We start from the raw sequence: 23,276 nt of genomic DNA, 5'->3' as shown, positions 1-23,276 counted from the left end.
CCCAAGGGCATTGTACCTCCAAGCTACACTCCCAGCCCTATTTTTTAAATATTTTTATTATTTATTTATTTATTTAGGTACTGGGGATGGAACCCAAGGGCATTGTACTTCTGAGCTACACCCCCAGCCCTATATGTTTTAGTATTTTAATTTTTTATTTACTTTTTTATTTCTTGCGGTACTGGGGATGGCACCCAAGGGCATAGTACCTCCGAGCAAAACGCCAGCCCTATGTTTTAGCATTCTTATTTATTTTTTATATTTTGCAATACTGGGAATAGAACCCAGGGGCACTGTACTTCTGGGCTACACCCCCAGCCCTAATATTTTAGTTTGTTTGTTTATTTATTTAGATACTGAGAATGGAACCCAAGAGCATTGTACCTCTGAGCTACACCCCAGTCCTATTATTTAGTATTTTTATTTATTTTTTATTTTTATTCTTATGTTATTATTATTTATTTATTTATTGGTGGTACTGGGGTGGAACCCAGGGGCTTTCTTCCTCTGGGATACACTCCCAGACCTATTTTATATTTTATTTGCAAACAGGGTCTCCCTAAGTTGCCGAGAGCCTCACTAAGTAGCTGAGGCTGGCTTCGAACCTGCGCGATCCTCCTGTCTCGGCCTCCCAAGCGCGGGGATTACAAGCGTGCGCCACCACGCCCGGCTTTTATTTTTTATTTTTTTTATTTTTTGCGGTACTGGGGATGGAACCCAGGGGCCATGTACCTCTGAGCTATAACCCCAGCCCTATTTTTTTAGTGTTTTTATTATTTATCTTTTTATTTTTTGTGGTATTGGGGATGGAACCCAGGGGCATTGTACCTCCGAGCCACACCCCCAACCCTATTTTTTAGTATTTTTACTTTTTGAAACCGGGTCTCACTGAGCTGCAGAGGGCCTCGCTAAGTAGCTGAGGCTGGCCTCAAACCGCCGTCCTCCTGTCTTGGCCTCCCGAGTGCTGGGATGACAAGCGTGCACCACCGCGCCCAGCCTTCACCTTCTGAAAAGTCCTTCACTGCAGCCTCTCAAATACGCTCCCTACGGCTGCTTCTAAACCTACTTTTCTGACTACTGATTTGCAGGAAGAAATCCTTTTTTCAGGTGGTCTGCTGCAAATCAGAGGGACTGTCATCCCAGCTAAGGGAGACCCTGTTTCAAAATAAAAGAGGGTAGGCCGGCCGTGGTGGCGCACGCCTGTCATCCCCGCGCTTGGGAGGCTGAGGCAGGAGGGTCGCAGGTTCGAGGACAGCCTCAGCTACTGAGTGAGGCCTTCACAACTTGCTGAGACCCTGTTTCCAAATTTAAAAAATTAAAAAATAGGGCTGGAGATGTAGCTCACAGGGAGAATGGGCCAGAGTTGAATCCCAAGAACTAACCCCTCCTTCCTATTCTCCCCCAAAACAAAACAAAAACAAACCAAAAAAATAAGAAAAGAAGAATTCCTGATAATTGGGATTGAGAAAGAAAATATAAAGCATGGGAAAACTCAAGTCACGTAGACTTTAATGAAAGCAAATTATTTTTTCAATCGGAATGAAAGAATTGGTTAAAGAATAATGGCTCTAATATTAAAAGCCCTGGGGATGGATCCTTCCCGAATGAAAATACGTTCCCTCTGGTCCTGGGCTTCTAACTAGGTCAAAAGGGAGCGGTGCGGACGGCGAACTATCAATACGCCTATCATCGCCGATGAGCAGAACAGTATTTCTTGGGGTTTCAATAAAGGGAAAAGCCTCGGATTTAGTTTGGCTTCACTGATCGTATGAATGAAATACGTAATATCTACACATTGAGAGTCAAGTAATATTTCATTTATTTATTTATTTATTTATTTTTTATTTTTTGGTGGTACTGGGGTTCCTGGAAGCCCTTCTACCTCCAGGCTACACTCCCAGACCTATTTTTATATTTTTATTTGGAAACAGAGTCTCTTAAGCCAGCGCGGCTGGCTTCCAACCTGCACGATCCTCCTGTCTCCTGTCTCTGCCTCCCAGGTGCGGGGATGACAAGCCTGCGCCACCACACCCCGCTTATTTTTTTATTTTGAAACAAGGTCTCGCTGAGTTGCTGAGGGTCTGTCGAAACTGGGATCCTCCTGCCTCAGCCTCCCAGGTACTGGGAAGCCAGGCCTGGGCTCCCAGCTTAAAGGACAACATGGAAGGATATATTAACTTGAGGATTTTCTTTCTCTGATCAACACCACCTCATCCCCACCATTTCTTATGATGAGGCTTTTGGAGACTGTAAGGTAGCAGGAATGTGGGTGAGTGCTTAAGGGGCCAGGCGTGCCCTGAGCTACTTTGATACCACTAAAACCACGTCCTGTAACTCCGGCGCGGTTGCTTAGCATTTCTCTGGCCTCCGCCCCCGCTATTAATCATGCGCGCCATAGACGTCTATGGCCTGAAAATATTCTATTATCATGAGTTAAAAATAAGAACAAAGGACAGGCTTGGCTTCCTTCCCGTTTCTGCTAATCAGCAGCGGAACACTAAAGAGACAAGGTAGAAATCCTTCTGTTCAGGTGGGACGGGGCCTCCAAAACACTGTTAACATCTTGAAGGGATACTGATCGTGCTTTGTTCTTTTGGGGGGTCCCTTTTTTGGAGGTACTGAGGATGGATCCCAGGCTGAGACAGAGATCAAATGCCTCTGGGTTTCATCCCCAGACCCACATAAAAAAAAAAAAATAGGGCTGGGGTGTAGCTCAGAGGTAGAATGTCCTTGGGTTCTATCCCCAGTATGAAGGAAAGAAAGAAAAGAAAAGAAAAGAAAGAAAGAAAGAAAGAAAGAAAGAAAGAAAGAAAGAAAGAAAGAAAGAAAAATAGGGCTTGGGGTATAGTTCAGAGGTAGAATGCCCCTGGGTTCCATCCCAGTATTGAAAAAGAAAGAAAGAAGGAAAGAAAGAAAGAAAGAAAGAAAGGAAGGAAGGAAGAAAGAAAGAAAGAATCAGGCTTGGGGTGTAGCTCAGAGGTAGAATTCCTCAGGGTTCCATCCCCAGTCCCGCAAAAAAATTGATAATAATAAAATAAAATAAAAAGAATTGAAAATGACCCGATCAGCTAAACTTCTAACCTGTGCCTAAGCTATCGAAACCATCGGGGTCGCTTGAAGCCAGGATCATAGGCCCAGAAGATGGGGCATGTTCATGGCGTGGGCAGCAATGCGTTTGTAACATCATGATTTATTCTGGGGGGAGGGAGGGGCCGATCTGTTTTCCAAGCAGCCCAAAGCCTTGCCGTTTTTCTATGGAAACCGGAGTCTAATTAGCCTTTTGCTGCAGAATTGTGTGGGCTTCCCTGGCAAGCGGCACACAGTACCAGTCTGTAATTGGAGGCGTCCCCCTGACTCCCGCTGAGAGAGGTCTTCCCGTGTGACCGTTTTTAATTTGGAAGGTGAGCTCCTTCTCCGCGGGTTCCCGACCCATAATGACGATAAGTTTCTAAGAAGCCCTCGTTTCTGAAGCGCGGGTCAGGATCAATAGCACGGGACGAGTTTCACGAAGCGAAGAGCATGTCCCGCTGACCTTGCCTGGACCACAAGGACCTCTGACTCCAAGGATGCTCTGAGCCGTCTTCTCAGCTCCAGGCCTTTGCACAACCTGTGAGCTCCTTCCTACCTGCCTGATACCTCGCCAACTCTGGGGAGGGTTAGGGGCTCATCCGAGAAGGGGAAGAGTTTGGAGGGACACAGAAAGGAAGGTCTTGGCAGCAGCTGGTCACTGACTGTGGCTAACTAAGGCCACAGAGTTCCCGAAAAGCATCGCTGGAAATAAAGTTATCCGTGTGTGGTAGTGCACAGCTGTCATCCCACCCGGTACCTGGGAGATTGAGATGGGAGGAATCGCAGGTTCGAGGCCAGACTTGGAGATCTGGTGAGACCCTCAGTAACTTAGCAAGACCCTGTTTCCAAATGATTTAAACATAATTTGTGGGGACATATCTTGGAGGCAGAAGGCCCAGTACCAAATACCAGTACCAAATATTTGGTACAAAATACCAGTACCTAATACCACTACCAAATATTTGGTACAAAATACCAGTACCAAATACCAGTACCAAATACCAGTACCAAATATTTGGTACCAAATACCAGTACCAAATATAGGTATCAAATACCAGTACCGAATACCAAATCAATTCCCAGTACCAAATACCAAAATAATAGCAATTATTATTATCGTAAAATAAGGCCACTTTCAGTAGAGAAAGTAGACATTAAGGAAACACGTTTAGTAGAAAGTACAGACTGTCTTCAACTTAAATGAGTTTCACCTTCATGATTTTTCAGCTTCACAATGGAACAGAAGTGAGATGTGAATTTTGACCTTCGCCAGGGCTTGTGAGATGGAGTGTAATACTTTCTGGCGACCCCAGTCGGCCACACGATCAAAGCCAGAAACAAGGGATGATGGTCGACAGCATGCCGTGTGGCTGAGCTGAGATGTCCAGAAGGTTAGACGTATAGTGTGTGTGTGTGTGTGTGTGTGTGTGTGTGTGTGTGTGAGTGTGTGAGAGAGAGAGAGACAGACAGACAGACAGACACTGGGGATTGAACTCAGGGTCATTCTACCTCTGATATATACTCCAGGTCCTATTTAATTTTTTTTTTAATTTGGAAACAGGGTCTCACTAAATTGTGGAGAACTTCACTCAGTGGCTGAGGCTGGCCTTGAACCTCTGATCCTCCTATCTCACTCTTCCAAGGACTGGATGCCAGGCATTTAAGGTTTGTCATCTTAATGAAGAAATTCATTTACTTATTCTTCTCTTATTTTCTGTAAGCCCCTGTGACCTTTTTTTTTTTAATAACACATGAAAAAGTTGCTATTTTCTTCTAGACTCAACTATTTGGAGTCCCCAGAGGCCAGGAGTATTTTTTTTTTCCTGAGTCTGCATGGGGTAATGGCCAATAAGAGTTTTTTAAATAAGTCCTGTCACTGAAAGGCATGGGATACTGGAGTGTGTCTGCGGGGAAAATTCCCTGCCAAAGAGAAATCTCATGCAGACACACCATGGGGTCCTTAGAGAGCTATTCTCTCTACGGCTTCCAGACTCTACACAGCAAAGATCTCTCCTGTGTATCCTGAATCGCCAACTCGTTTACTGGAGTCGAAATCCTAGCTTGCCTCGATTTTTATTTAAGTAAAACCCAGATCTACGGGGTTATCATCTGTTACTAAGCTTTAATTGATTACAAAAGGTTCCCACTGGAACCCAAATTCTTCCAGAGAACAGAAGGGGTATATTTGAACAGAAATTCTCTCCTTCAGAGCAAATATGCAGAATATGATGGTTTGTTAAGAGGTTGAGTCCCAGCCCACCATGGTGGTGCACACCTATCATCTCAGTACTTGAGGAGCTGAGACAGGAGGACTGCAGGTTCAAGACCAGCTTCAGCAACTTAGTGAGACCCTCCGCAACCTAGTGAGACCCTGTTTCAAACAAAAAAAACTGCAGGTGGTATAGCTTGGAGACAGAATACCACCCTTGGTTCAATCCCCTGTAAAACACACACACACACACACACACACACACACACACACACACACACACTTGGAGTCCTTTTTAAAATGGATTTCTTCTAGAAGGAATGGATTGCTCTTGTCAGAAGTTGATAAATTTGATTTCTAGCTACCGTGGCAAGAAAGAGTTAAGGGCCACATTCTCTAAAGGGCAGATATCTCTATATCAAATTTATAGATTGAGCCGGGTGTGGTAGCACACGCTTGTAATCCCAGTAATTGGGAGGTAGAGACAGGAGGATATCAGGTTTACGGCCAGCCTCAGCTACTTACTGAGGCACTCTACAACTTAGTGAGACCCTGTTTCAAATTAAGAATGAAAACTAGGGCTGAGGGTGTAGCTTGGAGGTAGAATGCCACCAGGTTTAATCCCTAGTACTGAAAAAAAGTATAGATCGATATGGATATGGAGATATTATCTGGGTACTTTTAATGCAAATTGTTAGTGGGATTTCCCATGATAACCACATTTTCCCTAAAACAGCAATAATAAATTTTGGAGGACTTCCAAATGTCAGCACTGCAGAGGTATTGTGTCAGATCACTGGCTGCTGCAGGGGGCTGTCTTGGGCACTCTAGGGTATTTGGAAACATCCTTGGTTTCCACCCACTGAGTGACAGAGTTGGTATAGTGAGACAATTAAAATGTCTCCAAGTATTGAATGTATGCCATTTTCAATAAGATCCGCATAAAAATAAAAAAATAAAAATAAACAAAAAATGTCTCCAAGTATGTTAGTCAGCTTTCATTGCTGTGACAAAATACCTGATCTAAACAGCTTAAAGGGGAAAGATCCATTTGGCGTAGTGGTTTTAATAGTCCAATCCGACATCACTGGTCTCCAAGGCTCCGGGCTGTGGTGAGACAGAGGCTCATGGCAGGAAGATGATGGTAAGGAAGCAAAGAAGTCCAGCTTAGGATGGCCAGGAAGCAGAGAGGAAGAGTCCACGGACAAAATATACCTTCCAAAGGCATGTGCCTAGGATGAGTCTCTTCCAAACCAGCCCCACCTCCTCAAGTTTACACCTCTTCTCCAGAGCATCCCCAGATGGGGACAAAGTCATCGACACATGAGCCTTTGGGGGCCATTATAGATACAAACTTTAACACCAGGCATACATGGATACATAGCTTAAGCGAGGGCATCCCTGGATGGGGACCAAGCCACCAACACATGAGCCTTTGGGGGCCATTCCGGATACGAACTTTAACATCAGGCATACATGGATACATAGCTCAAGAGAGGGCATCCCTGCTTTACAGATTCAAAAGTCTCTGAGGAGACTTATTCAACCTAGATGGTGACATGCTTTCAGTGAAATGTGGTTTCTTTTATTCCCACAAGGGACTTAGAAGTAGATTTCTGTTTTCTGATCTGTACTGGCTCCAAGATAATAAAGGCATCTATAGATGGACTAGAACCAGGACTTTGGACCCCCGAAACAAAGACAATATCAGGAGGTGCGTATCGATAGGCCAGCTAGCACTATGAAGAAGTGTGAGCAAACTCAGCCACAGAGGGTGGTCTTCAGTGTTGAGAATGTAATAAGAAAAGTTGTGTGCGTGTATGAATGAATCACTTTCCATCTATGATGTATAATTAATTATACTGCACCAATAAAATTCTAAAAATATTTACAAAGAAATACTAAGCTGGATATGGTGGTGAATGCTTATAATCCCAGTACTTGGGAGGCTGAAACAGGAGGATCGCAGGTTGAAGTCCAGCCTCAGCCATTTAGGGAGAGTCCCAGCAACCTAGCAAGGGCTGGGGGGTATAGATCAGAGGTAGAATGGCTCTGTGTTCAATTTCACACACTCACAAAATCCGAAAATAATAATATCTAGAGTATATTAGTAATTTAAACTTCACACACACAGAGAATGGTCAATTTAACTGAGCAGAAAAGAAGTATAAATTATTCTCAAAAGAAGAAATATAAATGGCCAATAAATCTATGAAAAAAATTTCAATATCATTAGCAATCAGGGAAATAAAAACAAAACTACCCTGAAATTCTATCTAACTCCAGTTCAAATAACAATCATCAGGAATTCAAATAACAGCCAGGCATGGTGGCGCACAGTTGTAATCCCAGTACTTGGGAGGCTGAGACAGGAGGATCGCGCAGGTTCGAAGCCAGCCTCAGCTACTTAGTGAGGCTCTCAGCAACTCAGCGAGACCCTGTTTCCAAGTAAAATATATAAAATAGATCTGGGGTATGTATAGCCCGGAGGTAGAATATCTCTGGGTTCCATCCCTAATACCACACAAAAAAAGGAATACAAACAATAATAAATGTTTACAAGGACGTGTGGAAACAGGAAATCTTTCACACTGTGTGTGGGATTGTAGATTAGTACAAGCACTCTAGAGAGCAGTGTGGAGTTTCCTCAAATGACAAGACGTGGAGCCACCATATGAACTAGCCTTATCACTCCTTGATATCTTTCCAACAGAATTACAGTCAGAATACTATAGTGGCACATGCATACCATGTGTATAGTACTATTCATAACAGCCAAAGTATGGAAGCAAGCTCGGTGTCTTTCAACAGATGAATGGATTACAAAATTACAGTATAGATCCAGAATGGATTTTTTTTTTTTTTGACACTGGGGATGGAACCCCGGGGAGTTCTACCCTCTGAGCTACCCTCCCACCCCTATTTTTTATTTTTTAATTTGAAACACGGTCTCACTGAGTTGCAAAGGGCCTCACTAAATAGCTGAAGCTGTCCTCGAACAGCGATCCTCCTGTCTCAGCCTCCCGAATGCTGGGATGACAAGCGTGCGCCACCGCGCCCTGCTCACGATGAAGTTTTATTTGGCCATCAAGAAGAACAAAATTTCTGTTTGCGGGAACATGGATGTAAGTGAGATCCACCTGTCTCAGAAAGTCAAGGTCAATGTTTTCTCTTGTATGTGGAAACTAGAGAGGACCAAAAGAGACCATCGAGAAGTAACTGAGAAAATTGAGGAGAGAGACCATTGGAAGAGTGGAAGGGTGATAAGGGGAGGAGGTAGGGAGGGGAAAAGGAAAAACTGATAAAAGACACAGCTGAGCCTATGCTATGCCCACGTCTGAAGGTCTCGCTACCAACCTCACTTTTATTCACAGGGGGTAATGGCCAACAAGAGTTTTTTAAATAAGCCCTATCACTCAAAGGCATGGGTTACTGGAGTGTGTCTGCCGGGAAAATTCCCTGCCAGAGAGAAATCTCATGCAGACCCACCATGGGGTCCTTAGAGAGCTATTCTCTCTACGGTTTCCAGACTCTACACAGTAAAAATCTCTCCTGTGTATCCTGGAATCACCAACTCGTTTATTGGAGCCGAAATCCTAGCTTGCCTCGATTTTTATTTAGGTACAAACCTCAGATCTACGGGTTTATCATGTCTCACCAAGCTTTAATTGATCACAAAAAGCTCCCACTGGACCCCAAATTCTTCTGGAGAATAGAAGAAGTGTATCTGAACAGAAATTCTCTCTTTCAGAGCAAATAGACAGGATTTGAGCCGGCTTGTTAAGAAGCTGAGTCCCAGCCCAGGATGGTGGTGCAAAAAACACCTGTGTGTACGTCTGTTTATATGACTTTGAACTTCACCAAGATGTATAATTACAAGGCCCCAGTAAAAGTATATATTAAAGAATGTAAAGCCGGGCGTGGTGGCGCACGCTTGTAATCCCTGCTCTTGGGAGGCTGAGACAGGAGGACCGCGGGTTTGAGTACGGCCTCAGCAACTTAGTGGTGGTGCAGCCTTATAATCCCCGCGCTTGGGAGGCTGAGACAGGAGGATCGCGCAGGTTCGAAGCCAGCCTCAGGTACTTGGTGAGGCTCTCAGCAACTTAGTGAGACCCTGTTTCCAAATAAAATATAAAATAGGGCTAGAAGTATAGCCCGGAGGTAGAATAGCCCCTGGGTTCCATCCCCAGTACCACACACACACAAAAAGAGTAAAAAATATTATCAAGACTGTAGTGTTCAAGATAAACTCATGCACCCAATGTGTGGGTCTATCTAAGGGGAGGGTGCGTCTTTCTTTGCTAGACAAGAATAAGAAACACAGAGTGAACTGTGTCTGGGCACACTGGAGTAAATAGGGTCAGCAGCCGGGTTCCCCATTATGGGGCTGGGCTCTTTGCCTCTGAATGTCCTGGGCTTGTGTTTTCCATCTGGATGGAAAACCACTCAAAGACATCATGCCAGTGGAGAAGAGTGATCTTTTTAATATCACATGCCATAAAAGAGAGAGAGAGAAAAAAAAAAGAGGTAATAAATGAGATTACCTGAGCACTCTGTTTTAGGTACTTGAAGGAAGTATTACATTTTATTGCAAAGGTGAGAACCGGGGCCAACAGTGAGATAGAATAGAGAGATTTTTGGCTTTGCATAAGAAAAGACGTACTGCGAATTAATCCTGCCAAGTTTCCAATCGCTAGAGCGGAAAAAAGAATAGATTGACTAGATAGATCTTAAAAATCCCCTTCAGTCTTTGGATTTTTTTTTTTTTTTACTCTGTAACCCTGGATGAATATTAAACCCTGATGAATACCAAAAGAAAAAGAAGCCGGGCGTGGTGGTGCACGCTTGTCATCCCAGCATTCAGGAGGCTGAGACAAGAGGATCACGGTTCGAGGCCAGCCTCAGCTACTTAGTGGGGCCCTTTGCAATTCAATGAGACCCTGTTTCAAAATAAAGAATAAAAAGTAGGGCTGGGGGTGTCACTCGGAGGTAGAATGCCCCTGGGTCCCATCCCCAGTACCACAACCTCTCCCTCCCTCTCTCTCTTTCTGTCTCTCTTTCTGTCTTTGTTATTTGGTGGGCTTTTCTAGCTCCAGGCTATACTCCCAGACCTATTTTATATTTTATTTGGAAACAGGGTCTCACTAAGTCGCTGAGAGCCTCACTCAGTAGCTGAGGCTGGCTTCGAACCTGTGCGATCCTCCTGTCTCAGCCTCCCAAGTGCTGGGATTACAGGTGCGCGCCACCACGCCCGGCTATCCCATCTTTCAATATGGCAGACAAAACCAACCTGCCAAGTTGTCTGGACTGGACTGGACACACACTAATACTCTCTGTCCTAATGTTGACCCTGTAAGGTTAATAGAGTTATCGAACCCCTTTTCTAGACAAGGAATCAAGGCCGCGGAAGGTTCAACACTAGGTCTGAAATGGAGACATGGGTTTGAGCCCAAGACGTGTGGCTCAAGAACCTCCATTCTTATTCATAGCACCAGAAACTCTCAAAGTGCTACCCAGACACCCTTGGAGTTCCCTGATACATTATTGTGGAAGATCTGGGTGACCAAAAACTTTTTTTCTTAGGGTAAAAAGATATTGCTTCTTCTTTACTTCTTTCTTTTTCTTTCTCTCTCTCTCTCTCTCTCTCTCTCTCTCTCTCTCTCTCTCTCTCTCTCTCTGTTACTGAGAATTAAACCCAAGGACATTCTACCACTAAGATATACTCCCAGCCCTATGCTTTTATGTATTTATTTGTTTGTTTATTTATTTATTTATTTACTTATTTATTATTTAATTTATTTTGTAGTACTGGGGATGGATCCCAGGGGCATTCTACCTCTGAGCTACAACCCCAGCCCTATTTTTTATTCTTTTTTTTGTTCAGTATTGGGGTTGGAACCAGGGTTATTCTATCTTTGAGCTACACACCCCCCCAGCCGTGTGTGTGTGTGTGTGTGTGTGTGTGTGTGTGTGTGAGTGTATTTATTTATAAATAAATAAACATATATATATATATATATATATATATATATATATTGGCACTGGGAATGGAACCCAGGGGCATTCTACCTCCGAGTGACACCCCCAGCCCTATTTTTTTATTCTTATTTTGAAACAGGGTCTCACTGAGTTGCAAGGGGCCTCATTAAGTAGCTGAAGCTATTTATGAACTTTGATCCTCCTGTCTCAGCGTGTGCCACCATGCCTGGCTCTATTTTTTCAGAGCCAAACACCCTTGGAGTTTTGATAAATTATTGTGGAAGGTCTGGGAGGCCAGAAACTTTTTTTCTTAGGGTAAAAAGATATTGCTTCTTTCCTTGTTTCTTTCTCTGTCTCTCTCTGTCTCTCTCTCTGTCTCTCTTTCTCTCTCTCTCTCTCTTTCTCTCCCTCCCTCCCTCCCTCCCTCCCTCCCTCTCTCTCATCCTGAGAATTGAACCCAAGGACATTCTACCACTAAGATACACCCCCAGCCCTATGCTTTATTTATTTATTTATTATTTATTTATTTATTTATTTATTTTGCAGTACTGGGGATAGAACCCATGGTCATTCTACCTCTGAGCTACACCCCACCCCTATTTTTTATTCTTCTTTTTTTTTTTTGCAGTATTGGGGTTGGAACCAGGGGCATTCTACCTTTGGGCTACACCTCCAGCTGTGTGTGTGTGTGTGTGTGTGTGTGTGTGTGTGTGTGTGTGTGTTTGCAGTACTGAGAATGGAACCCAGGGGCATCCGACCTCCGAACTACACCCCCGACCCTTATTTTCATTCTTATTTTGTAACAGGGTCTAACTGAGTTGCAAAGGGCCTCACTAAGTAGCTGAGGCTGGCCGCGATCTGCAATCTTCCAGTCTCAGCCTCCCAAATGCTGGGATGACGAGCGTGTGCCACCACGCCTGGCTCTATTTTTCGGAGGGCCTCACTAAGTAGCTGAGGCTATCTGTGAACCATGATCCTCCTGCCTCAGTCTCCCAAGTTCTGGGATTACAAGTGTGTGCCACCACACCTAGCTTGCTTTCATTTATTTACTTTTATTTCAAAACAGTCTCACTAAGTTGCTGAAGGTCTGTCTCTATGCTAAGTTGCTGAGGCTGGCCTCGAACCCACGACCCTTCCGTTTCAGCCTCCCAAGTTCTGGCCACCGTGCCCTACTTTATCTTTTTCAGTACCATTTTTACAGTAGACTCCTTAGAGACCACGTGGCAGACAGTGACACCACCGTTGTGCCGTCCACTAGAATGTGAGCTTGGGGTGTTTTGTGCTTTAATAGATTTCCACTTTTAATTGCATTAGTAGGCTAAAAGTCAACACATAAGTCGTACATACACAAAAGAGCTCTGGGGCCCTCCACCGTTGGAGACTGAAGAGAAGTCTTGAGATGAAAGGGTTTCACAAGGATTGAATGCTCAAGGTCCTGTCTCTCCTCTGCATATGTGTGTGTGTGTGTGTGTGTGTGTGTGTGTGTGTGTGTGTGTACACTGGGGAGGGGTATCTACCTAGGACAGAATTTTGAAAACAATAGAAAAAAATAGTAAAGCAAAGGAATTGAAAACCGTGGGGTGGCGAGTGAGGAGACCCCGCCTCTGGCCTGCTTTGGTCCGGCTCTTGCTAATATTGTCTTTATTTTCCGCTGGCAGCCAAATTGAAGTAGGATTTGCAGCCTGACACCAGCCCAGCCCGCCACCCAGCTAATGAAAATGATTCATCAGCGGGCTTCACTTAAAACTCCTCGGGTCGGTAATAACACTGACGGGGAAAACCGCTGGCGATGTCATAGGAGGTTGTATTTAAATTTAAGAGAGAGAGACGTTTCCTTTAGAATTTGCTAAATGAAGACACGCTGGGGAGACAGGGCCTGGTGCTGGGGAGCGCCTCCCTCTCTCGCCGCTGTTGAATGGCGCTAAAGGCTGATTCAGGCATGGGCGGTCCAAGGGGACGCTGCCCCTGTGCTTCATGGCAAGGAAATGAAGGAAGAGATTCCCAGGAAAAAACAGGACCCGGTGGCGGTAGCAGGCTGGATCCACCGTTTTACAATCCCCCGCCCCATCACTAACAACGTCCGCTGCCCCTTGGTCGGGATGTGAATTAGCACAGCCACTATGGAAGACCATACTATGGGTAAGAAGCTCAAACAGCCCAAAGGAGTTATCCCACACGACACCACAGCTACGCCACTCCTCTGTGCTAATTTCAAAAGCAAAAAGTCAGTATCCTGTAGGGATGAACAGGTACTCACGTGCTTTGCGGTGCTATTCACAGGAGCCGAGAAGTAAGTACGTAAGTGTCTGTCAGTGCAGGGATGGATAAAGTAAGTGTGGCCTAGAACCAAGCAGTGCTGTGTGCATTTAAGAACCTATCTCTGGCGTGGTGGGCCTGGTAACACGCATCCGTAATCCCAGCACTGGGGAGGCTGAGGTAGGAGGACGGCAGGTTCAAGTCTAGCCTCCGTGACGTCGCAAGTCCGTGTTTCAGAAAAATAAGATAAAATAAAAAAAAAATATATAGAACAGCCGGGCGCCGTGGCGCACGCTCGTGATCCCAGTACTGGGGAGGCTGGGACAAGGAGGATCCGGGTTGGCGGCCAGCCTCAGCTACTTAAGTGAAGCCCTCGGCAAGTTAGTGAGACCTTGTTGCAAAATAAGGAATAAAATCGGGCTGGGGTGTAGGTCAGAGGTAGAATGGCCCTGGATTCAATCCCCAGTACCAGAAAATAAATAAATAAATAAATAAATAAATAAATAAATAAATAAATAAATAAATAATAGGGTTGAGCCAGGCATGGTGGTTCTTGCTTGTAATCCCCGCGCTTGGGAGGCGGAGACAGGAGGACCGCGCAGGTTCGAAGCCAGCCTCACTGGCTTAAGAGAGCCTGTTTCCAAATTTAAAAAATAATAATAAAATAGGTCTAGGAGTGTAGCCCGGAGTTAGAAGGGTTCCATCCCCAGCACCATAAAAAAATAAAATAGGGTTGGATATGTAGCTTAGAGGTAATATGCTCCTGGGTTCCATTCTCAGTACCACCCACAAAATAAATTATTATTATAATAAATAGCCGGGTGTGGTGGCACATGCTTGTAATCTCTGTGCTTGGGAGGCTGAGACAGGAGGATGGCACAAGTTCAAAGTCAGCCTCAGCTTCTGAGTGAGGCTCTCGGTAACTGAGTGAGACCCTGTTTCCAAAAAAAAATAGAAAATAGGTCTGGGAGTGTAGCCTGAAGGTAGAAAGCCTCTGAGTTTCACCCCCAGTACCACCAAAAATATATATATAATAAATAAATATAATTATTATTTTTGAGGTACCAGGGATGGAACCCAGGGGCGTTCTACCTCCAAGCTGCACCCCCAGCCCCATTTTTTATTCTTAATTTTGAAACAGGGTCTCACTGAGTTGCAGAGGCCTCGCTAAGTGGCTGAGGCTGGCCTTGAACTGATGGCAATCCTTCTGTCTCACCTTCCCGAATGTTGGGATGACAAGCGTGCGCCACCATGCCTGGCTAATTAATTAAGTAATTATTAACATAAAAAGGGGCTGGGAGTGTAGCTCAGAGGAAGAATATTCCTGGGTTCCATCCCCAGTATCAACACATAAACAAACAAATGTATAATAAATAAATAAATAAATAAATAAATAAATAAATAAATAAATATATAAATATATAAATATATAAATAAATATTCAGTGCTGCCGGGTGTGGTGGCACGCACTTGTAATCTCAGCATTCGGGAGGCTGGGACAGGAGGATTTGGGTTCGCGGACAGCCTCAGCTACTTAGTGAGGCCCTTTGCAACTCAGTGAGACAGACCCTGTTTCAAAATAAAGAATAAGCCGGGCGTGGTGGCGCACGCTTGTAATCCCAGCATTCGGGAGGCTGAGACCGGAGGATTGTGGTTTGCAGACAGCCTCAGCTACTTAGTGAGGCCCTCTGCAACTCGGTGAGACCCGGTTTCAAAATAAAGAATAAAAAATAGGGCAAGGGGGTATAGCTTGGGGGTCGAATGCCCCCGGGTTCCAACCCGAGACCCGCAAAAAAAAAAAAAAAAAAAAAAAAGACAAAATAAAGAATAAAAAATTGGAGTGGTGTGGTAGCTTGAAGGTAGAATGCCCCCTGGGTTCCATCCCCAGCACTGGGAAAAAAAAAAAAAAAATTCAGAGCTGTTGAGTGTATTTTCAGCTGGATTAGTGGGTATGGACAAGGAAAGGTTTTTCCGTTAGCTAGCCCACCGGCAAACCCCCCAGGCGGACACAGAGAGGTCCAGGCAGAGTTGTCAAAAGCCAACATCACCCTGGTAACCCCGTGACACCCTGGCGCTTGAACTTAGAGGAAGGTCACACCACGCCGCGTGAGCCAGCCTACCTGTCCTCGGGCAGCGGGGACCCAGCAAGCTTGGCGACCGTCGGGAATATGTCCATGTTGCTGGTTGGTTCATCGATCTCCAGCCCGGCCTGGATCACCCCTGGCCAGCGGATGAGGCCTGGAACCCGGATACCTCCTTCCCAGTTATTTGCTTTTCCTCCTAAAAGACCCAACGAGAGAGGACCAGAATCAGTGTCTCGGATGCTCAAAAGACCCAAAGAGAGAGGACCAGAATCAGCCTCTCGGATGCTCCAGCAGGGACGTTCAGTTCCGGAGAGCTGTGTGCTCTAATTCCACGGATGATTCCAAGACAACTTCAAAAGGAGCATGGTAGCCGGGTGTGTCCATGGACACCGGTCGTCCCAGCACTAAGGGAAGCTGGGAAAGGAGGATCTCGGGAGGGGGACCAGCCTCAGCAATTTAGTTAGCAAGACGACTCGGCAGACAAGCAATACCCTGTTTCAAAATAAAAATGAAAAGGGTTGGGGTGTAGCTCAGTGGTAGAATGCCCCTGGGATCCATCCCTAATATAGAAAAAAGCCAAAAAAAAAAAAAAGATGGTAGAAAGGAAGGAAGGAAAAAATGAAATAAGGAAGGGAGAAAGGAAACTCAGGCAGGCACCATGTAGAAACTCAGAGCGTGAAATGATAGCTCAGACATACTTGGAGATAAATCTAATTATATGCCAACAAAATCCTATAAAGAACACAGAGCTATATTAATAATGGGCATCATGCCCTAAAGAAATTTAGCATCTCAAAAGGTAGTTCACAAGCGCCCACAGATAATTCTGATTGTATGTTCACAAGGGATGCTATTTACCTGGAAAATCCTATAGGAAAAGAATCTTTTCTCATTCTTTTTTCTTTTTCTTTTCTTTCTTTTATTTTTTTGTGGTACTAGGGATTGAACCCAGGGGCATTCTACCCCTGAGCTACACCCCCAGCCCTATTTTTTAGTCTTTATTTGGAAACGGGGTCCCACTGAGTTGCAAAGGGCTTTACCAAGTAGCTGAGGCTGGCCGCGAACCGCAATGCTCCTGTCTCAGCCTCATAATTGCTGGGATTACAAGTGTGTGCCACCATGCCTGGTTTTTTTTTTTTTTTTTTTGTGGTACTGGGGTTCCTGGAAACCCTTCTACCTCTGGGCTACACTCCCAGACCTATTTTTTTTATATTTTTATTTGGAAACGGGGTCTGTTAAGCCAGCAAGGCCGGCTTCGAACCTGCGCGATCCTCCTGTCTCCGCCTCCCAAGCGCGGGGATGACAAGCGTGCGCCACCACGCCCGGCTTCTTTTTTTTGAAACAGTGTCTGAGGGCCTCACTAAGTGGCCTTAGTTAGGGCCTCACGAGTTAGGGCCTTACTAAATTGCCCAAAGCTGCCCTAAAACCTGCGATCCTCCTGTCCCAGCCTCCCAAGTACTAGGATCACAAGCCTAGCGCCCCAGGGCCAGGCCTGTATTATAAGAGTTTGAACTGGGTTTATGGGAAAGAAATATATTTGAGTCGAAAAATCAGAGTATAGATTGTGCAGGAAGGAAAAGATAAGCAAGGAATTCGAGGTTACTTTTTTTTTTTTTTGAAAGCGTGTGAGCGGAGAACAAGGTCTCCCTGTGACATTTGGTTGAGTAATGATCAGATTCCCTCTCTGAACACCTTGGTGGCATGTGGCGATGGTGCTGGGGTCCCAGAAGGGAGAGCGCTGAGACCCCATGTCTCTCCAGACAGGCACACAGGAGACGCAACCACAATTGACTTCCAGATTCGCCCGGAACAGCTGTCACCAAACAACGCGTCTGTTTCTGTCCCCTTGACTGCCGTCAAATAGCAGGTCAAATCACTCTTCATGACAGGCACATATGCTGGCTGCCCCTCTCTTTGATCTGGGCACAGCGTTTTATGAAGGATTTCCATTTTTCATTTCTCTCCTCTTGGGTATGTACCCACCGGGGCAGACACTGGTTTCCCGGCGGAGGCAAGCTGCCCGCGACAGATGGAATTCGTGCATGATACGTATCTCCTCTTTGATACCCGGTAGCTGGGAGGCTGAGACAGGAGGATCGCAGGTTCAAGGACAGCCTCAGGAAGTGGGGAGACTCCCGTCAACCTAGCGAGACCCCCGTTTCAAAATTAGAATAGTGCTGGAGGAAAGCCGGGCGTGGTGGCGCACGCTTGTCATCCCCGCGCTTGGGAGGCGGAGACAGGAGGATGGCGCAGGTTCGAAGCCAGCCGGAGTGTAGCCCGGAGGTAGAAGGGCTTCCAGGAACCCCAGTACCATCAAAATAAATAAATAAATAGTTGTGGAGGGTGTAACTGGGAAATAAAACACTCCTAGGTTCAATCCTCAGTATTAATAAAAAGAGGAAGGAAGGAAGGAAGGAAGGAAGGAAGGAAGGAAGGAAGGGAGAAGGAAAAGGAAAGAAAAATGAAAGGCAAAGAAAAGAAAGAGAAAATTCTCCTTAAAATATGTGTTCCAAGGACTTGAACCCACAAATTACGGAGGGCAGCTAGAGCCGTATTTTCCAGGTTCTGTCAACCTACGACCCACCCAGTAGCAGAAAGAAAAATTAAAAAGCAACGACCTGCTGATGTTTCTCTCAAATGAGGGGTAAAAAAAAAAAAATTAAAGAATACCTGTTAAAATTAATTGACCCAGTTTGGACATTTAAGAATGACTAGAGCCGGGCGTGGCGGCGCGCGCTCGTCATCCCAGCACTCGGGAGGCTGAGACCGGAGGATCGCGGTTCGCGGACAGCCTCAACTACTTAGTGAGGCCCTCGGCAACTCAGTGAGACCCGGTTTCAAAATAAAGAATAAAAAATAGGGCTGGGGGTAGAGCTCGGAGGGAGAATGCCCCTGGGTTCCATCCCCAGTACCACCACACACACACACACACACACACACAAAATATATATATATATATTAGCCATTATATATGTAATTAATATATACATATATTATGTAAGTCATTTATATATTAGTCATTATATATGCAATTAATATATATATATATTATATATAATGACTATTATATATAATGACTTACATAATATATATATTAATTACCTATATAATGGGTTATATATACATATATATACATACATACATATATATACATATATACATACACACACACAAAAAAATATATATATATATAATAGTCATTATATATATAATGACTAGTTGCTAGGTGCGGTAGAGTTGCAAACCTGTAATCCCACTACTGCGTCAGAATTTACCCCCCTGCACAAAACCAAGCAAATAATTTCTACAAATCTTTAAAGGCCAGATAACATGCCCCTTTGGTTTCAGTAAGCCTCTTCTGTCACCAAACATGCAGAGAATGTCTTTCCTTCTTTCTCCTTCCATGATGGTTTTTCAGGTTCTGGTTCATGGGGATAGATGATGGTCAATTCTCTACCCATCCTACTATCCCTGAGGGACCAAGACTGTGGTACCCGAGATCAGACTCCAAGTCACCATGGAAACGACTGATGTCCACAGGGGAAGTCCCTGCAAGCATCCTCCCAGCAGTGGCTCTGAATTTCCAGGTGGGGTTGCCGCACTCCACCTCAAGAGTTCAGCTCCCAGTACATACTACTGGTTGGGTTGCTCTGTGACATGCGTTGCTTAGCAACGGGATCACCCCGGGAGCAAAGCATCCTGGGGAGATGACAGGGAGAGAGGAGAGAGGAGAGAGAGGAGAGAGGAGAGGAGAGGAGAGGAGAGGAGAGGAGAGAGAGAGAGAGATTATTGCCATTATTGACTTGAGGGCCACAAGCAATAAAAGAGCACAAGATTAAATCAATCACAAGATTAAATCAAGAGGGAGTGATGCAATCAATAAATGCTAGAAAGGCAAGACCTGTGTGGGGCGGCAGCCCGCCAGCATAATGAGGTATTCTGTCTTACAGTAAACTTTTCTTTTCATAAGTAGGAGTCCTTTGTAAAATAGTGGTCAGGGGTAGAGTTAAACAAGGTCAAAACCTCGTAGCATGGTTGTTTATTATCATGATCAAGGACTGAGTACCGTAACCGGGCATGGTGGCACACGCCTCTCATCCCACAATTTGAGAGGCTGAGACAGGAGGACCGCGGGCTTGAGGTTAGCCTCAGCAACTTAGTGAGGCCCTCAGCAGAGCCTTAGTAGGGCTTTGTTTCAAAATCTCGGGAAGACGCCGGGTGTGGTTGGCGCACACTTGTAATCCCCGCGCCTGGGAGGGTCGCACAGGTTCGAAGCCAGCCTCAGCTACCTAGTGAGGCTCTCCGCAACTTAGTGAGACCCTGTTTCCAAATAAAATATAAAATAGGTCGCACCGGGCGTGGTGACACAGGCTTGTCATCCCCGCGCTTGGGAGGCGGAGACAGGAGGATCGCGCAGGTTCAAAGCCAGCCGCGCTGGCTAAAGAGACACTGTTTCCAAATAAAAACATAAAAATAGGTCTGGGAGTGTAGATCGGAGGTAGAAGGGTTTCCAGGAATGTCAGTACCAATATATATATATATATATTAGATCTTGGAGTATACTGCGAGTATAGCCCAGAGGTAGAAAGCCCCTCTGGGTTTTACCTCCAGTACCACAAAAAAAAGAAAAAAAAAATCTTGGGAAGAAAAAACTATACTTGTATGTAAAAAAAATTTTCAATAAATCGTATTCTGTCCAAAAAGGGGCTGGGAGGTAAAATGCCCCTGGGTTTGATTCCCCCCAAAGTGGTATGCACTGTCCATAATTGTATCTGATATATTTTCTTTTCTGCAACTGGAAGGGAAGGTGGTGTGTTTATACCCGTATCACCAAGGCAGAGGAACTAAGAAGAGGAAGGGTAAAAGAAACCATCTATTTAAGAAACAAAAACAGGGAAGGCTAATAAGATATAGGGATAACAATGGCCAGACCAGAAGTATAGAAATGAAAAGAAAGCCGGGCGTGGTGGGCACACTCGTCATCCCCGCACTTGGGAGGCGGAGACAGGAGGATCGCGCTGGTTCGGAGCCAGCCGCGTGTGCTGGCTTAAGAGACCCTGTTTCCCAATAAAAAAATATAAAATAGGTTTGGGAGTGTAGCCCGGAGGTAGAAGGGCTTCCAGGAACCCCAGTACCACCAAAAACAAAAAAAAAAAAAAAAAGAAAAAAAAAACCTGAGACCCTTCTGGGGCTCATTGTGAGGACAGCCTAATAAACTGGTATTAGGACCTGTGGGCAGACAAGAGGGGCCGGGAGAGGAGATCTCATCGCCCCACGAGATAAACATTCAAATTAAGGATTCAAACTGGGCCAAAGAGATTGGGTCCCCAAGACCCAACTCTGACCAATCACGGAAGAGCAGAGAGAGAGAGAGAGAGGAGAATCCCAGGAAAGGATAAAAGCTCACCTCCCGAGAACTTGCACGGTTACCCTCTCTCGGAGACCTCCCCGCTTGGGAGGAGCTGTTTCTATTATCTATCTTTCTTTGACTTAAAATTCCCTATCTCCCTAGCCTCCATTAGCCCTTGGACTTAATTTGTCAAAATCCACTGGGCAGGAACCCAGTAAGAGGAGACTGGAAACATCAGCATCAGCACAGGCTATGGCGTTCGGGTGGCTGCCGTGTCAACAGGGAGAAGAAACATTTCGGCTCCGTCAGAATCTTACGTGACCACAGCAATTATAACCGGATACGTGTAACTGTAAAGATCTCCTGTCTTCACAAGTCGAAAGCAACCCACTGACATCCATAGTCTTTCCCGGTACCTACCACTCCCTCAAGGCTGGCCCACACCTGGCATGGCTGACCTGGTCAATCTAGGAAAGCGCACCCGCCCTCTGGGGCCAAACGAAGGAATAAATAATCGAGGGCTCTAGGGTATTTCAAAGATGAGAGCTCTCAGAAAACAAAGAGACTTTGGCCGGCCAGAAAGGGCAGCTGATAAACACGTCCGCCAACATCCAGGCATGGACCCCCGCCCCGCCTCATAGAACCGCCTTCTCATAAACCACACGGGACCCTCGCCCCTGTTTTTACAAAACCTCAATACAAGTAGCGTCTGGAATGTGCACTTGTAGCAGAAGAGAAAGGCGTTCCGGGCAGGCGCCGGGGAATTTTAAAATTTTAAAAGCGTGGCTCTGTACAGGGGGAGCGGTGCATCCTCCAGCACTCGGGGAAATACGATTTCCTCGCCGTCCTTGGCAGGGATGTCAATAGAGTTCATTGGCCCCTTGCATTCGCATCTATTACTTGCCTATAGGCAGAGGGAGAGAGAAAAATCCTCCAGGGTGACCTTGGCTTGGGAGACAGGGATGAAATGGAGCCAGACTTAGGAGTTTAATTGAATCTCTTCAGACGTTTCAGAAAATCCTCCCCGGCGAGGATGAGGCAGACCACTGAAACTTCGCCACAGGTTTAGCTGAAACGCTCGGGAACAAGAAGGGTCCCAGATTTTGTATTTGCATTTCCACCAAGAACTATGGGGGTGGGGAACAACTGTGTGTGTGTGTGTGTGTGTGTGTGTGTGTGTGTGTGTGTGCATACGTGCGTGCGTGTGTGTGTTTTAAGGAAACAAAGAGGCTGGCCTCGAACCTGCGATATCCTCCTGTCTCCGCCTCCCAAGCGTGGGGATTACAAGTGTGCACTACCACACCCGGCTTACTTTTTTTTATTTCTGAAATAAAGTCTCCCTAAGTTGCTGAGGCTGTCTTTGAATCTATAATCCTCTTGTCTCAACTTCCCAAGTATCCTAAGGTAAATATTTCAGGAATTACTCTATGAAGGATTTATTACCAAGTTTTATTCGTTTTTTTTTTTTTTTTAAATAGACCAGGGCCGGGCGTGGTGGCCCACGCTTGTAATCCCTGCGCTTGGGAGGCGGAGACAGGAGGATCAGGCAGGTTCGAAGCCAGCCGCGCTGGCTTAGGAGACCCTGTTTCCAAAAATAAAAAAAAGTAAGCCGGGCGTGGTGGCGCACGCTTGTCATCCCCGCGCTTGGGAGGCAGAGACAGGAGGATCGCGCAGGTTCGAAGCCAGCCTCAGCTACTTGGTGAGGCTCTCGGCAACTTAGTGAGACCCTGTTTCCAAATAAAATATAAAATAGGTCTGGGAGTATAGCCCGGAGGTAGAAAAGCCCCTGGGTTTCATCCCCAGTACCACCAAAAAAATTAAAATTAAAATTAAAAAATAAAAATAAAAATGTATAAGATAGGTCTGGGAGTATAGCCCAGAGGTAGAAGGGCTTTCAGGAACCCCAGTACCACACACACACACAAAAGACCATTATTGTGCTATTGTGCTCATGTGCTCCTAACACATTGATTTCACCTCTATGTCCCAATTTTTCTTTTAGCTACAGCCTGTTGACAAAATTCACTCATACCTAAACAGGAAAGTCACACTGCAAACACATTTCATCTTTTGGTGTTGGTAAAAAAAAAAAAAAAAAGGTTGAGAAACATAATATTATTTACTTAAAAATGCAAACATATTTCCTCTTTTATTTTTTTGGCAATGGGGATTGAACTCAGGAGCTTTCTATCTCTGAGATACACCCTAGCCCTATTTTATTTTATTTTTTAAACAGAGTCTCACTAAGTTGCTGAGGCTGTCCTTGAACCTGGGATCCTCCCGGCTCAGACTCCCAAGTAGTAGGATGACAGGTGTGAGCCACCATTCC

At 45.3% G+C, this 23,276-nt stretch overlaps 1 protein-coding gene across 1 annotated transcript in view; it reads right to left on the bottom strand.

Annotated features, from left to right (window-relative positions):
* STS (steroid sulfatase) overlaps positions 1–23,276 on the bottom strand; it is a gene marked incomplete at both ends in the record, with an annotated part of 83,049 nt that overhangs the window by 16,307 nt on the left and 43,466 nt on the right. The window contains one exon of the mRNA XM_080719541.1: positions 15,634–15,793. Within this exon, the coding sequence (XP_080575667.1) occupies positions 15,634–15,793 (160 nt within the window). The remainder of the gene's footprint in view (positions 1–15,633; positions 15,794–23,276) is intronic.

Source organism: Muscardinus avellanarius (genome assembly GCF_963383645.1).
Source record: "Muscardinus avellanarius genome assembly, chromosome: X".
Classification (NCBI taxonomy): Eukaryota; Metazoa; Chordata; class Mammalia; order Rodentia; family Gliridae; genus Muscardinus; species Muscardinus avellanarius.
Note: the sequence above shows the minus strand (reverse complement) of the source record. Positions and strands in the feature narration are given on the sequence as shown.